This window comes from Sminthopsis crassicaudata, chromosome 4, assembly GCF_048593235.1.
Source record: "Sminthopsis crassicaudata isolate SCR6 chromosome 4, ASM4859323v1, whole genome shotgun sequence".
NCBI classification, from domain to species: domain Eukaryota; kingdom Metazoa; phylum Chordata; class Mammalia; order Dasyuromorphia; family Dasyuridae; genus Sminthopsis; species Sminthopsis crassicaudata.
The window spans coordinates 382,979,704-382,995,130 of NC_133620.1; the positions used below are offsets into that span (position 1 = coordinate 382,979,704).

At 35.3% G+C, this 15,427-nt stretch overlaps 1 protein-coding gene across 7 annotated transcripts in view; it reads right to left on the minus strand.

Moving 5' to 3' along the window:
- The window catches only part of SIPA1L2 (signal induced proliferation associated 1 like 2), a 243,687-nt gene that overhangs the window by 77,662 nt on the left and 150,598 nt on the right, over positions 1-15,427 (minus strand). For all 7 annotated transcript variants that reach the window (XM_074262399.1, XM_074262403.1, XM_074262398.1 and 4 more), the window contains exon 6: positions 1,992-2,166. In XM_074262399.1, coding sequence (XP_074118500.1) covers positions 1,992-2,166 — 175 coding nt within the window. The remainder of the gene's footprint in view (positions 1-1,991; positions 2,167-15,427) is intronic.

Here is a 15,427-nt window from a genome sequence, read left to right on the forward strand (position 1 = left end):
TACTATTAGGTAAAGATGTATGGTAGAGTGAAAAGATACCAATACTATTTGAAAAAAAATTAAGTACCTAAAATGATTAAAAGTGGGACTCTAATGATAGTCACACGTCTTGCTACATTCAGCAATAAAGAGAAATCTTAATCTAGAGAGAAAACAACAATAATTCATCATCATTAGCTGAACTTCTAGAATAAGTAGGATAGGAAAAATGGGGCAGAAGAAAAAAATAATAAGTTAACAATTCTATTAAGATTTAAGGCTTGCAGAGTGTTCAGTACATTTTTAACTCTCTCATTTAAGCCTTCCCCAAACCCTGAGCAGAAGGTAACATTATTATCCCCAATTTAAAGAAAAGAAAAAGAAGGATGAAAGAGACTAACTCGCTCAGGGTCAAAGAAGTAGAACATTTCTAACGTGCGATTTGAATCCAGGTTCTCCTGGTACCACATTCAGCACTCCATCCACACTATGCCATGTTGCCCTCAAAAACCCTAGAGCACTAGAAATAGGGTTCAAGTACCTCCTTAGAAGTTACATTATGTATCCAACTGTCCATTTCCTATTCTATAAAGCAGTGGGGTCAAATTCTACTAGAAAAGGGGCCACTAAACCACAAGCAAGGATTCAGGCAGGAACCACATTGGCTTAGAATTTTTTATTTATTTATTTAATCTATTGAATTTTTTATTTATTTTGTTAAGTATTTCCCACTTTACATTTTAATCTGGTTCCAATTCAGCTCAGGAGTATCCGAGCCCCAGTGCATGTATTTGACACCTCTGATTTATTAAATCAATAAATTTTTCTCTAAGGCATTATCTGATTCTAAAAAACTAGGACTTGTTTGTATACATCAATGTTTTCATGTCATCTCTCTCATTAAAATATGGGATCCTGGAGAAGAGGGACTTGGATTCTGATTTTCTCTTATTGTTGTTTCTGGACACCACTAGACAATGCTTATTGCTTTGGCTTTGTCAAATGCTTGACTTGACTCGATTATGATTTTTAAATCAGAATTTCTGTCTGTGGGATATATGAACAACCTAGGATGTTGAATAGGAAGGGACTCTAGATGTCATCTAGTTTTATCTTTTTTTACTGGCAAGGTCATAGAGGATCTAACCAATGAACTTTATAACTAGCATCTCTTTTGTTGTTGGTGTGGAAATCCAACTCTCCATTTGGGTCCACCATGTCCTACTGTGGGTACTTTTACAAATGAGGAACTGGGGCAAACTGGGATAAGAAATATACTTGCCCAGGGTCACAGCTACAAAGTGTCTGAGTCCAGGTCTGAACTCAGGAAGATGAACTGTCCTGATTCTAAGCCTACTGCAAGGCCTACCTGCCCATAATGAATATCCACACTGTGTTTTAATCTGATTATTGTAAGTGAAATAATTCCTGTCAAAACAGGCAAAAAAAAATATAAAAATATGAAAGAGTGACTACAGCAAATAATTCTGTCCTAATGACAACATCAGAAGAATCCATGCAAAGATTTGACAATTCCTGTGTTTTCATTAGGCTACTTCTTCAACATTTGCTCTAAACAACAACAACAACAACAACAACAACAAAACAAAAACAAACAAAAAAAACCCTATACTACATAATTTCACTCCTTCCCCCAATGTGAGTTCAATTTCATGAAGAGAAAAATTTGCATGGTTTATGACCAGGAAATAAATGTCCTACTTTTCCTTGTTATAGACTTTAAGTACAAGAGAAGAGGTTTAGTACAAAGAAAGAAAATACTAAAACAGTTTTCACCAAACACTGAGATTTGGTCTGTTTGTAATGATGAAATGTAGCTCAAGTCCCTGCGGAATGGACTTGATTTTTTACTCATGTAAGGAAATCTATCCTTTTAAGCTTCCTTGTCTGCTTCTGGGGTCAAGAACATGAGGCTGTGTGCTTCCAAGTGATGATTTACAAATGCACCTAGTCCTGAAGACTTAAACTTTCAGACATTCAAAACAACTTACTTTTAGTATCTAGCTGAGCTCGGTATTTGCTAAAGCCTTTCAGCCGTACTCTTTGGCCCAGAAGATCCAGGAATTCTTCAAAAGCAGGTCCTGCTGTCTCATTGTTATACATCTCTTCTTCAGTGCCCTGGCCCGCTTTGCAATAAAGAATACCAATCTTGTGTTGAAAGCTCAGCTGAAATGAAAAGAATTTAAAAAAAAAGAAGCAATTACTTGGCAAAGAGTGTCAGCAGCATCTCAGAGTAAAATTAAAGTCACAGAAGCTTAGAATTACATTTTCAAAAAAGCTAGCCAGAACAATCCCCAAGAGGAAAGATGATAATCGGCTGTTAATGAACACGATGCTCCAGAAAAACACAACAAAACTTTCCAGGACAAGAAAAAAAAATCATGAGACAAAGACTGGAGAAATATATTTTTTAAAAGAGATAAAGAATATAAATGATGACTACCTGTGAGAATAGAACTGATGGCCGCCTGTGATTAGCCATTTTCCCAAAAGGGAGAGGCAGTTCCTTTCAAGGTACCCAACCAACCATTCAGCATTCACAGCCGTAGAAATAGTCATGTCTACTCTGTGCTATAATTAGCACTGTCTAATTGTCTCTTCTCTCAGGTCAAAACACAGGGTAGAAAGTATTTTCATGGATTATTAGCTTTTAAAAGCTTCTTGTATCTAGTCCTTAATGCTTTTCTGTGTCATATATGTGTGTACATACACACATATGACACATACATATACATATACACACAGAGAAACACATGAGAGTGTTTGTTTGTATTGGTGTATATATATATATATCTATGTATATAGATATATATATATGTATATATATATATATAGATAGATATATATGTAAATGTAAATTTAGGCCAGTGTCACAAAATATTAGGTAGAAATAGACTGTAGCAAACATAATTTTTAACAATAGCTATTTATTTTCAAAGTACACTCAAGGATAGTGTTCAACATTCACCCTTATACAACCTTATGTTCCAAATTTTTCTCCTTCCCTTCCCTTCCTTCTCCTCCCCTAAAAAGAAAGTAATCCAATATAGGTTAAACACGTGCAATTCTTCTAAATCTATTTCTACATTTATCATGCTGCACAAGAAAAATCAGATCAAAAATGAAAAAAATGAAAAAGAAAAAAAAAGGCAAGCAGACAATAACCAAAAAAAGTAAAAATACTATATCGTGAGACACATTCAATCCCACCAGCCCTCTTTCTGGATGCAGATGGCTCTGTCACAAGTCCATTGGAATTGGCCTGAATCACCTCATGCAAACATCTAATCTTTAACCTATGAGAAAACTACAGGAGTTGGGAGTGAGAATGTCTTTCATCATCAAGGAAAAGGGATAATCAAGTTTGGAACAAGATCTGAATTCGAGTTCTGTGTTCTTTTCATTTCACCAGATTTCTACTGGTCTGTGTTTGGGTGTTTCTAAACAAGTGTAAGGCTGTAACAGCTTTCATTAGGACACACTATAGATAGGTGTATGTGAGGGAGAGAGGGAGGAATGTGTGTGTTTGTCTGTGTGTGTATGTGGTACAAAGAGAAGGAATACAAAATATTTTTTCCCCTATAAAAGTAAGTACTCTTGGCTACACAAGTCATTCCTTATGCTTTTCAATATCTTGAAAAGAAAACATACATTATACAACAAAGAAATTCAACTCTCATGAGTTCTTGTTGCAGATTTTTCAGCCAATATTACTGGTAGCAATTATTTTCCTTAGGATAAATAACTAGCTCGTATTTCTATAAGCATTCTCTCTATCTATCTATCTTTCCCTTTCTCTCTCTATCTTTCCTTCTCTTTCTTTCTGTCTCTCTCTTATTAGTCTTTACAGAAAGAGAGAGTCAAACTAAATTACTTCTATCAAGAATTACCACTATTTATTTTGCTACCTGTACATTAAAAATAGATTATCAGTCATTACCAATTCCCATGAGATACCTATCCACAAAAAAACTCACATTTATTTTCAGTCTGTCCAATATAGCCTGATTTAAAATTCACAGTGAATAATATCAACAAAAACAAAGGCAATCTGAAAATGTTACTCATAACCTTAGGGCAAAAAGCCTTATTACTTACTATATTACTTAACAGTGGCAATGCATGCAAACCATAGGTACAGGTCTATGAACAATTAGGAAAGCTTGCAGAGAAGAACCTTTATCATGTGGGACACTATCCTAGGTCTTGTGGGAAGACAGCATGTCTCCCCCTTGGTCACCTCCTCCTCAGGGATCTTTAAAGAAGCTTCAAAGGAAAGTACAATCAAATTCAATTTAAAATAATCCTTTAGAAAGCTTAAGAATGATCTGTTTAACATAGTAAGTTCCCATTTACTACTACACTTGAGTGACTGCTATTTTAAAGAATTCAAAATAACCGTAAGTAGCATACAGAGCTGAGCACTGCTGAGGAAGCTGGGTGGTACAGCAGGGAGTGTAGGACTTGGATTCAGAAAAATAAGTTCACATTTAGTCTCAGACACTAACTACACAAAAAGTCAGGCTCAATTAAAAAAGAAAATCGAGATAAAAATAGTACATATCTCCCAGGGAGGTTGTTTTGAGGATTAAATGAAATAATATTTGCAAGATTTCTTGCAAACCTCAAAGAGTTTAAGATAAATGCTAGTCATTATTATTGTTATCAAAGTACCTCTTTATTACATTATATATAATACATATTAATTACAAACTTTCACAGAATTAGAATTTGATGACACATACTTGAGAAAAGAATTATAGCACCACAATTTTAGAGGTCATCTCATCTAATCCACAGTGGTGAAATGGATTAAGATCTGAGCCTGGAGGCAGAAGATCTGAGTTCAGATGCAGCTTCAGAGACTTCCTAGCTGTGTGATTGGGCAAATCATTTAACCCTTTTTTTTACCTCGGTTTCCTCATCTATAAAACAAGCTAGAGAAGGAAATGGCCAAACACTCTAGTATCTTTGTCAAAAAATCCCAAATGGGATCATGAGGACTTGGTCATACCTGAAAATGACTCAACAACCACAACAATAAAAACCTAATCTTCCCATGTTATAGAAAGCAAACGGGGCCCTGAAAGGGTGGTCATTGGTTGAAATTCAAATAATAATCTGACAATTTCAATACCTAAACTCTCTTTGATGACTTAAAAGACATCAACAATGGACGTGAGGACTCTTAGGTTAGTTCTGAGTTTCAATCAAGTTTCAAGAACTTTTAAGCACCAATTACTTGCTAGGCCATGTTAGACACTGATGCAATTTCAAAGAATGAAAAGATCCCTACTTGCAATTACATTCTAATAGGGGAAACAACAAGCACATATGAAACACACACAATCTAAATTTACTAAGACTTACTAATAGGCTATTAAGTCTATTAAGTAAATAAATACAAATATATATGAGGTAGTTTAGAAGGGAGGGCCCTAGCATTTGGGAGGATCAGGAAAAGCTTTATGCAGAAAACGGTGCCAGTTTCACCTTTTTTTTTTTTAATGTAACCAAAATGTCAGTTCCATCATCTGTGATTCTCTCTAACCATTGTGTATCCATGAATTAATTGTTCCACTCTCCAAAGACATAAAATGTAATTTATTCTTGACTCCTCTGATTTGTTTCCATTACTACTCTTTAGGTCTAAATTGTGTATCCTTTCTTAGTATGAACTATGATTTGTTGGTTTAATTCTAGTTTCTAGCAGACTGAAATGCTTAAGGAAAGAGAGAAGCAATGAGCAAGGATATTCCAGGCATGGGGAATAGTCACTAAGTAGCAGCATGAGTATGATCATCTCGTTAAAAAAAGGTGATGAAATTGATATGTTTAGGGATGCAGAAGGATGCTGTGGCTGGGTTCTGCTTGACCTCACAAGGCAGACACTATGGGTGGAAAATGTATAGAGCTAAATAAATTAAGGCTTAATAGAAAGAAAAATGAACAACTGAAGCTGGCCACTAGTGGAATAGGCTGGCTTGGGAGAAGCAGTGGATACCTCACCCTAAGTCTTCAAAGGGTGGATAACCAATTATGGAGCATGTGGTGGAAAGGATTACTAGGCTGGTGTGATCTCTCCCATAACACTGGATGTGTCATTCCCCGCCTTAACTTCAGTTTCTTCCTCTATAAAATAAAGGAGTTGACCTAAATAATTTCTGAGGTCCAGCTATAATATCCTTAACTTATTTTATGATTTTGCAAATGCCTCAAGAGATGAGATTTAACTAATTAATGTTGATGCAGAATTTATGAAGAGACCCTCTGGATTAAAAAAATTCCTAATATTCCTGTGTTTTGTTTTCTAGATTATTAAGTGTGGGAATCCAGTTTATGGGGAAAATATGACAAATATACACTATCTGTGTACATTGTATTGTTATCAAGATTATGGGGGGAAAGGGATTTATATATACTGATGAATATAATTGGAGTAGATGTCTACCTAGAATTAAATGAGATATCATGATTTGCATATGTAACATGGAAACTTAAGATAAGAGTTAAAATCCCTTTTCTTTGGACAGAATTGGGTTTCCCACATCAACAATGCAAAAGCAATTCATTGCAAATAACATTAGCATCAATTCTGTAAAACACAATGCTAGGCAGAGAGAAATACAAAGCTAAGACATCATATGTTGACGTTCCATTACAATGACCTGTTCATACTTATAATTTGCCAGAAATGGATGCTTAAACTCTTTACTACAAATATGAATCCAGTCAATGAAATGGCCCCAAACACTTTTCTAAATCTTTTGAAAGTAATCCAATCTAATATAATCAATGACTCAACTGCCTCTATGGTACATCAGAGGGCAGTACCTTGCCTTTCCTGTTCCCATTCATGATTGGAGGCTACCACCCAGAGATTCTGGTTCTACTGGCTATTCATTGAGTAAGAGGCTCAATTCAAGGCCGCAACTTCCTAGGGCTCATAAACCTCAGGCTGAGCCTGAACATCTGAATGTATGGAAGAGAAAAGCAAGGCTCACCCTTTTGCACTGACCCTTTAACAAGTTTTAAATGAATCATAGTGATTCCCACAGTCTTGGTGTGGGAGTAGCCTAAGGCTTATTGTACTGTTTCATAATAGAGCAGCCTGCTTGTCAAAATGCCAAAATCCTTTAGCATTAAGTATTATATGCACACAATGAGATGGATGGGCAGAATGACCATCCCGGTTGCTCTTTGGCTATGAGTGGGGGAGGGGAGGACAGGAAGGGGAACCTTTCTGACATTTTCATTAACCTCTACTCCTAGAAGTTTCAACAGGTCATATGAACAAGAAGAGAAAAAAATTATGAAAGGCTTCATAAATAAATGCAAAACCCTTTTCAGTCTTGTTTCAATCTCCTAAATATCACACTGGCCTACTATGCACATACTTCACTTTAAATAGATAAAAATAAACAAAACACATAAGGAATTGTTAAACTGTGAGTGATATAAATCTAGAAAGGTCATATATGGACATGCTGCCATAAAAAAAATAAAAAAAAAAACTTCAACCAACAAATGGAAAGTACCCCTATATTTATTTAAATGCATTTGAAAAAATTAATTTATAAAAATCATTTTTTCAAGTGTTAACTTACAAAGTATATGTATAGTCTTCCACCTCCCCAAAGTCTATTTTTTCTTTCTGAAGTCCCTTTGCAAACTCCACCTCCTGTGAGGAGCTAAATTCATTCACCAAGGACTAACTCCTTCCTTCATAAGTTCCTGAACTTTAGCTATCATTCCCCTTTTCTATGGTCCACTGCCTGCTCCTTGAACCTCTTCCCCCATGGTCCCATCACTCTAAAAGCACCCACTCCTTTCAATAAACTCTGTGGGGAATAACTGTCTCTTTTCATCTTAAATCTTCAACATACTCCCAGGTCCTCAACTTGCTAATTTTATATGAATGCCTCCTCCATCCCTGATTATCTGCCATCCCTTCCCAGTGTCCTTTGCAGGATCTCCATCCAACTGATGCTTCCTAAAGCCCCACAGGGATCCATCCTGGGCCTTGTTCTCATTTCTTCCCCCTCTATGCTATTTCACTTGATTGCTCTCATTAGTTCCCATGGATTCAATTATCCCTTATTTCTACCACGCAGTTTCGTTTAAGCCCTAACTAAAATCCTACCTCTATTTAAGAAAGTCTTTTCCAATCCCCTTTAATAATTTTAGTGCCTTCCCTCTACTGATCATTTCCCATTCACCTCGTATATCCTGTTTGCATATAATTTTTTTTCATGTCATCTGCTCCATTAGATTGTGAACTCCTTGAGGACAGGATTGCCTTTTATTTTTATTTTTCCTTATATCCCTAGTGCTTAGCACAGTGTCTGGTATATATAAAGCAGTTAAATGCTTAATGACTAACTACAAGAACAAAATTGGTTCTCTAAACACAAAAAAATTTAACTACAAGAAATCAGAAAAAATTAAATTCATGGAAATATATAGCAAATAATGTTTAGCAGCATGAAAGGTAATAAGTAAGGTAAATTAGTACAGGTTTGCAAGTTATCCATGTATACAGTCAGGTCAGAATAAAAGCACCTAAAAGACAGAGCTTCTTCCATTCTGGGGCTGTTTGATATAGGCTGAACATGCTAAAAGTATTCAATCACAACCAAACACTTAGAAACTTACAGGTTTTTTTTTATATCAGCTTTTCAATCTTTGCAAGGCATACTGACAACACAATGAATGAAATCAACAATTAAGGCAAAATCTCAGGCAAAATTTCATGTCCAATGAAATCCAGGGATTCCCAGGAATAGCTTGTCAACAAGTCCCACAAGATTCCCAGAGCTTGTCAACAAGGCCAGCCAAGTTCAGTTCAGGGATGGTTTTTGTTTTTGCTTTTGTTTTTAAATATCATGTCTATAATTAAGTATTATAGAAATGTTGAGATGTCAAATACTTATATACAAGCAATTCTCTGATAAGCAAATCTCACTCACAATAAAGAATCAAGTGAGTTTTTCCATCAAGCTTTTGCTATTGAAAGAGAACAAAAGACAGGAGGAAAAAAATCTTTGTTTTTAAAAGTTATACCCCAAATAAAGCACTCCTCGTAAAAAAAAAAAGAAATTCCACGGATGCTAATATAATACTATACCTGTTATTCCTATTGTGCAGAACACCCTCCTTTTCTGCTGATATATCCATTTATTCTTCTATACTCCTTTTAAAGTCCTCGTTGGAAATAATGCTTCAATCTACTTATATTCTCTGTCTTTCTATTGCCCTCAGGGTCAACTGCAATTGAAAGCCCAATTCCTTGCTTTTCAATCTGTGCCCAGCTTGCTCTCCATCTGTAGTGCTCATCCAACACATGTATACTGATGCACTCAATTTGATATTTTGTCAATCTAAATACATGTCATAATCTGAACACAATGCATTCTTTGTTCTCTTAATTCAATCTTTATGACTAAAATGAGATTTCTTGATACAGATTGTTTTACTGAAGATGACTTTTGCTAGTTGAATATACATGTGAGAGACAACTTCTTGAAGGGGAACTTTAAAGGCAACATCTTGATGTTGACATCATTAATTTTATTTTTTACAATATTTTATTTTAATAATTATTATCATTTTTTCATAATTTGTACTTCATGGGCTAGGCCCAACAGCTACAATTTTAACTGTAAATCAAATACAACTATTTATGAGATTTTGAATTCTTACTAATTTGGCTTTCACCTTGTAGGAGCAACAACAGCTGGCATTACCTAGCATTAAATTTTGCAAAGCATTTTACATATATAATTTCATTTGTTCCTTACAACTCACTGGACATAAGTGATAGTATTATTATCCCCACTTTATACATGAGGAAACTGAGGCAAGGAGAGATTAAATTACTTTCTCAAGAATACACAACTGAGACAATATTAAAACTCAGGTGTTTTTGACTGAAAATACATATGTTAACCACAAAGCCACCTAATAGACTTCAAATGAGTAAAATATAATATGATCTTATATTCTTCGTATTTCTCAGTAAATTATACTATCAGGATGTAATCTACTGAGGAAAATATTGGGAAAACCTGATATTGTTTTTCTTCAAGAATTCTCTCCATGTAGAAGCTGCCATTCTAATAAAGATTTCATGGCACTGAAGAAGTAGGCTTATAGGTCAGCAAGTCCTTATAATTCTACATTTCCCTTCTGGGGTAGGGTAAATCATTATTCATTATTTCTTGTATTGTTTTATAATCTTTCCATCTCTTTCATAACTTCAAAAATCTATCCCTGAATTCTTTTCAAATTGTTACCTCTAGCAAGGGCACCTTTTCTCTATTTTTAATTTTGGAACAATCATTGCCACTTCTTTCAGGGAGATATGGAGATACTGCAATCCAAAGTGGCTCTCCTCTCACAGAGGAAAATACAAATCCTCAAAAGCCAGAAGTTTTGTCTCAGTTTGTTTATTTTCATCAACAAATGCTCTTAGGAAACTCTCAGTGGGATTTCATGTGAGGTCATGTGTTTTCCCTCCTCCCATTCCTACTTTCTGTGGTTGTGTAATATGAAATCATTGCTCATTTTATGTCATATTTTTCTGTTGTTCCATTTAAAGAATTCTGTATTGTTAAATGGTATTGGCTTTACCTATAGACCAAGTTGTGTTCTCTTGCCTCTTCACTATGTGAACTGTTTTGCAGAAATTCTATTTTTACTTCCATCCACTTCCTTTTAGATATTGATGGTCCACTGAAACAGATGAGGTCGTAGATAATGTAAAGCCTGGCCTTTTAATTTTTTTTTCTAATTAGTCTTCATCCAAATGCTTTGTTCTAACAAGTCTAATTGCTCCCCTACACAGCTGATTCTGAGATAACTAGTTTAGGGCTACTAGTTGTTTCCAGTCAAGTCAGCTTCATATTTTGTGATTATGCTGGGAGGTCATACAAAACATATATACAAACACACAGATACAGGTAGTCCCTGCTGACCATTTCCTTGGGAAAAGTAGTACTATATCTCTTAGTTTTTGATATTTAAATGTTTCCATTGCTTTTTCCTTTTTTAGGAAAACATGTAAAACATTTCTAACTAGTTTACAAGTTTTATTAATTTGATTCCAAACCATATTTTCTAACGTTTTCCACCATCTTTCCCTGGGCCCTATGTCACTTCCAAATTCCTATACATAAAGATATATGGTTATTCTGAGGAATCATCCCAATTTCTCCTTTACTTTGTCTTCTATAACACATGCAGATGCATGATCTACAATTAACATTTTAGAAAAATGGTTATTGATGCCTTTGAAAACAACAGTGCTGTTATTTCCCTTCTACAATCTCCCCAGGAAACTGCTATGTATAAGTACAATTAAACCCAATAAAGTGACACACAACAGTACATGTGTCTAATTTCACACCAGAAGGGCCACATCTCTACTGAGAAAAGAGAGATATATTAAGTTATCAGTCTTCTATCTTCAGGCAGGTTGTTAAAGTGATTTGAATTCTGAAGGCTTTTAGTGTTATTTCCCTTTATATCTTTTGGGTAACTTTGTAAATTGTTTCTCTGTTTCAGTCTTACTCTGCTCTAGGCCAATTAATGCAAATCTTCCCAAGTTCCTCTGATTTCTTCTTATTCACTGTTTCTCTCAAGTGCAGTAATATTCTATTATATCCACATGCCATAATTTGATGTCACCCACACGCATGAATAGAACACATAAACATATAATATATACATACACATAGGTCTCACATGCATACATACATACATACAAACTCACCAAAGGAGAATTCAGTATCTTTCCCCCCTAATCCTCATCTCTTCCCAACTTTCCTTTTACTTTGAGGGCACCCCAATTGTCCCAGTTGCTCGGGATTATCCTTGTTTCATCCTTGACTGCTCACTCAGACCTCATATGCAGCCTGTTACCAAGGTTCCATCATTCTATCTTCCCATCTTTTGATTATACCTTCCTTTTTCCCTTCACATAGCTGCCTCCCTGACACAGGCCCTGATCATCATGTGTCTGAACTTTTACAACAGCCTGCTGTTGGTCTCCCTGACTCAAATCTTTCTCAACCCCAGTTCATCCCCTGCACAACTGACTAAGCAATCTTCCTAAAGTACCATTCTATCCATATCACTCCACTCAATAAATTCCAGTAACTCTGTAGTAGCTTATCTACAGGATTAAATACAACAAAATTCTTCCTTTGGTTTTTAAAGCCCTTCATAATCTAGCCCCTTTCTAACTTTCCAATTTTGTTATATTTTATTCCCTTAATGTACTATATGGCCTAATGTGGTAGACATCTTGCTGTTTTTATACCCAACACTCTATGTCTCTCAACAATGTGCTTTTTCATAGGCTGTCCTCTGTGAAATTCCTGGAATGTTCCCCTGACTCACACATGACTGAGTGGAAGGAAAAAAAATAGAATCCAAGATTAAATATCTTTTCAGAAAGGAGAGAACAAAAGACTTAAACTGAAGAAATCCTGGAGTACAGGAAGATTTCATGAAAGAAAAGCAAAAGGCAATAATGTTAAAAGGACACAAATTCTATGAGTCAAAACAACTGATCTTGAAGACAAGATGTGCAAAGTTAACCTAAGGATCCCAGATCTCCTTCAAGAACATAAATTAAAAAGAAAAAAACCCTCAATGTCACGATATGTATAATTTATAGTAAAGAACTCATCAATTAACGACTAAAGTTCTGGTAATAAACATCTCCAAACTTAGACTGATTTTTAGATATAGCATGTGATCTGTTCTAAATACCATGCTCAGAAAGGTTATCCAGCTTTGTAGAACCTACCAAGATAGTATGGACCATCAGTACATCCTTCAAGAAACCATGGTTATCTCTAAGCCATAATAAAACATGAGACCAGTCATGTTTTGTCATCATTGTTCAGTCATTTTAGTTTCATTCTACTCTTATGATTCTATTTATGGTTTTCTTTGCAAAGATACTGGAAGTGCTTGCAATTTCCTTCTTCAGCTCATTTTACAGCTGAGGAACCTGAGACAAACAGGTTTAAGTGACTTTTCCAGGGTCACCTTGTTAAGTAAATATCAAGGCCACATTTGACTTAAGTCCAGGAACTATATCCACTATACACCTAGTTGATGCTTTGATAGAATATTTTTTTTAAAAAAGAATATAGTTATTTTATTTCAAGTTTGAGTTCCAAATTTTACCACTTCTTTCTTTCCCTTCCTTCTCCCCTAAAAAGTAAGCAATCAGATATGAAACATATATGTACAATCATGTAAAACATTTTCCTATCACTCATTTAAAAATTTAAAATTGAATAAATTTTTTAAAATGAAAGAAAGTGAAAAATAACCTGCTTCAGTCTATATTCAATCAATGTCAGTTCTTTCTCTGGAGGTAGAGAGTATGATTCATCATTAGTTCTTTAGGACTGTTTTGGACCTCTATCCTGTTGAAATAGCTAAATCATTCACAGTTCTTCACTGAACAATATTGCTATTATTGAATACAATATTCTCCTGGTTCTATTCATTTTACTATGCATCAGTTCATGTAAATCCTTCCAGGCTTTTCCTGAAATCACCCTGCTTGTCATTTTTTACAGCACAATAATATTCTATTTGCAATCACATATCACAGCTTATTTAGCCTTCCCCAATTGATGGGAATCATTTGAATTTCAATTCTTAGCCACCACAAAAAGAGCTGCTATAAATATTTTTTGTATAAATAGATCCTTTTTTTTCCTTTTTTATTAGGATGTCTTTGGGATTAGTGTTACTGCTGGATCAAGGGCATGCACAATTCTGTAGTGCTTTGGGCACAGTCCCAAATTGATCTTCAGAATGATCCAATCAGTTTATAACTCCACCAACAATGCATTAGTGTTTTGATAGAACATTTAAATAGTTATCTTTAAAAGTACCTTTTTTTTTTTTTTTTTTTTTTTGCTGAGGCAATTGGGGTTAAGTGACTTGCCCAGGGTCACACAGCTAGCAAGTGTTAAGTGTCTGAGACCAGGACTGGTGCTCTATGGACCGCAAAAGTAACCTTTAAAGTAATGTAAAAGTAGTTACGAAAATAAGTAGGGAAGAGCATGCAAACTTCTTTTATAAATAAAATGAAACATGCAAGAGATATATTAAGTTAAGATTGTTACCCAAAGAACACAAAAATGAACAAACCTTCAGGAAAACAAAAATTTGCAAACTTCTTTATAAAACAACTAATTATTACAGAATGCTTTTAAGTATCTCATACTTGGATATTTTACAGATATTTCAAAAGGAAAAGCACATTAAACTCATCTAACCCAATAAGTAGTATTTCTCTGCTTCAAAAGTGAGCCTCATGTTCAGCAATAATTCCTTGAATTTAGAGTTACAGTGGAGTAATCCTCAGAAATGCTTTGATGACCAAGTTCAAAGTTTCTATGCTTAACCTAGCACAAAATAGGGGGGCACCTTTATCCTAAGCCTCTATACAAAAGATCCCACTGCTTTTGATTTCACCCTAAGTTCTTTACTGCAGTAGCTAGCCCCAAAGCAGCTCATTTCCAAGAAAGAAAATCAACCAGACACTGGCCAAATGTTGTCCTTTTAATACCTTCAAGGGCAGGCCATGTGCCATCCAGCAGAGTCAGAGGGGGCCCCCTGACTCCCGGCCGGGAAAAATGGAACTTTCTCCAGCCTCTGCTACTGTAGCCAACAAGAACACAAGCACACACTCTGAGGCATAAAAATCAGTGCGGCTTCTGTTCCTCAGTACTTTAAATGCCTTTAGAAAGCAGAGCATAAATTTGCTAGGCAGAAAAACGGGATCCAGAATCTGAAACACAAAGCTTAAGTACTTTACATGTTACCTCCCAAGACATCAAATTATATCCAACAACATAGTCCTATCGTTTCAAACTCCTGTCATGGAAGACCACAGGCAAACCCGTTTTATTACTCCTACTTTGTTAAAATAGTTTACTCAGTTGGTTCACAGAGGTTTCATAGAGTTTAGATGATTAGCAATAACATAGAAACAAGAAAAAACAAACGACAAGAAAGCTCTCTTATCCCAGAATGAGCAGATGTTCATTTAAACTAGTCCTTTGGTGTTTGTCTCTGAAAGCCGAGCTACCTTTTTGACCCTAACAGATCATCGTGTTGATTCGCTCTGAATCTCAAGGTGGCTGCATCTAGTTTTCTCACAATTAACTGCTAACTTGTTAGTCTGATTAGAATAATCAGCTTCAGAAATTCAGCCCGTTTAAAGCACCAAACATTCTGAGGTCCCAAAATTAGCTCTGCTGCACCACATATGAATAAAGGAGTGCCAAATAATGAATACCACTTATTCTGACTGCAAACTGCAAACACAACTTGTTGAACCTCTCATGGAAATGCTGAAAGTACTTATTTATGCTGCATAAAGTCTGCAAAA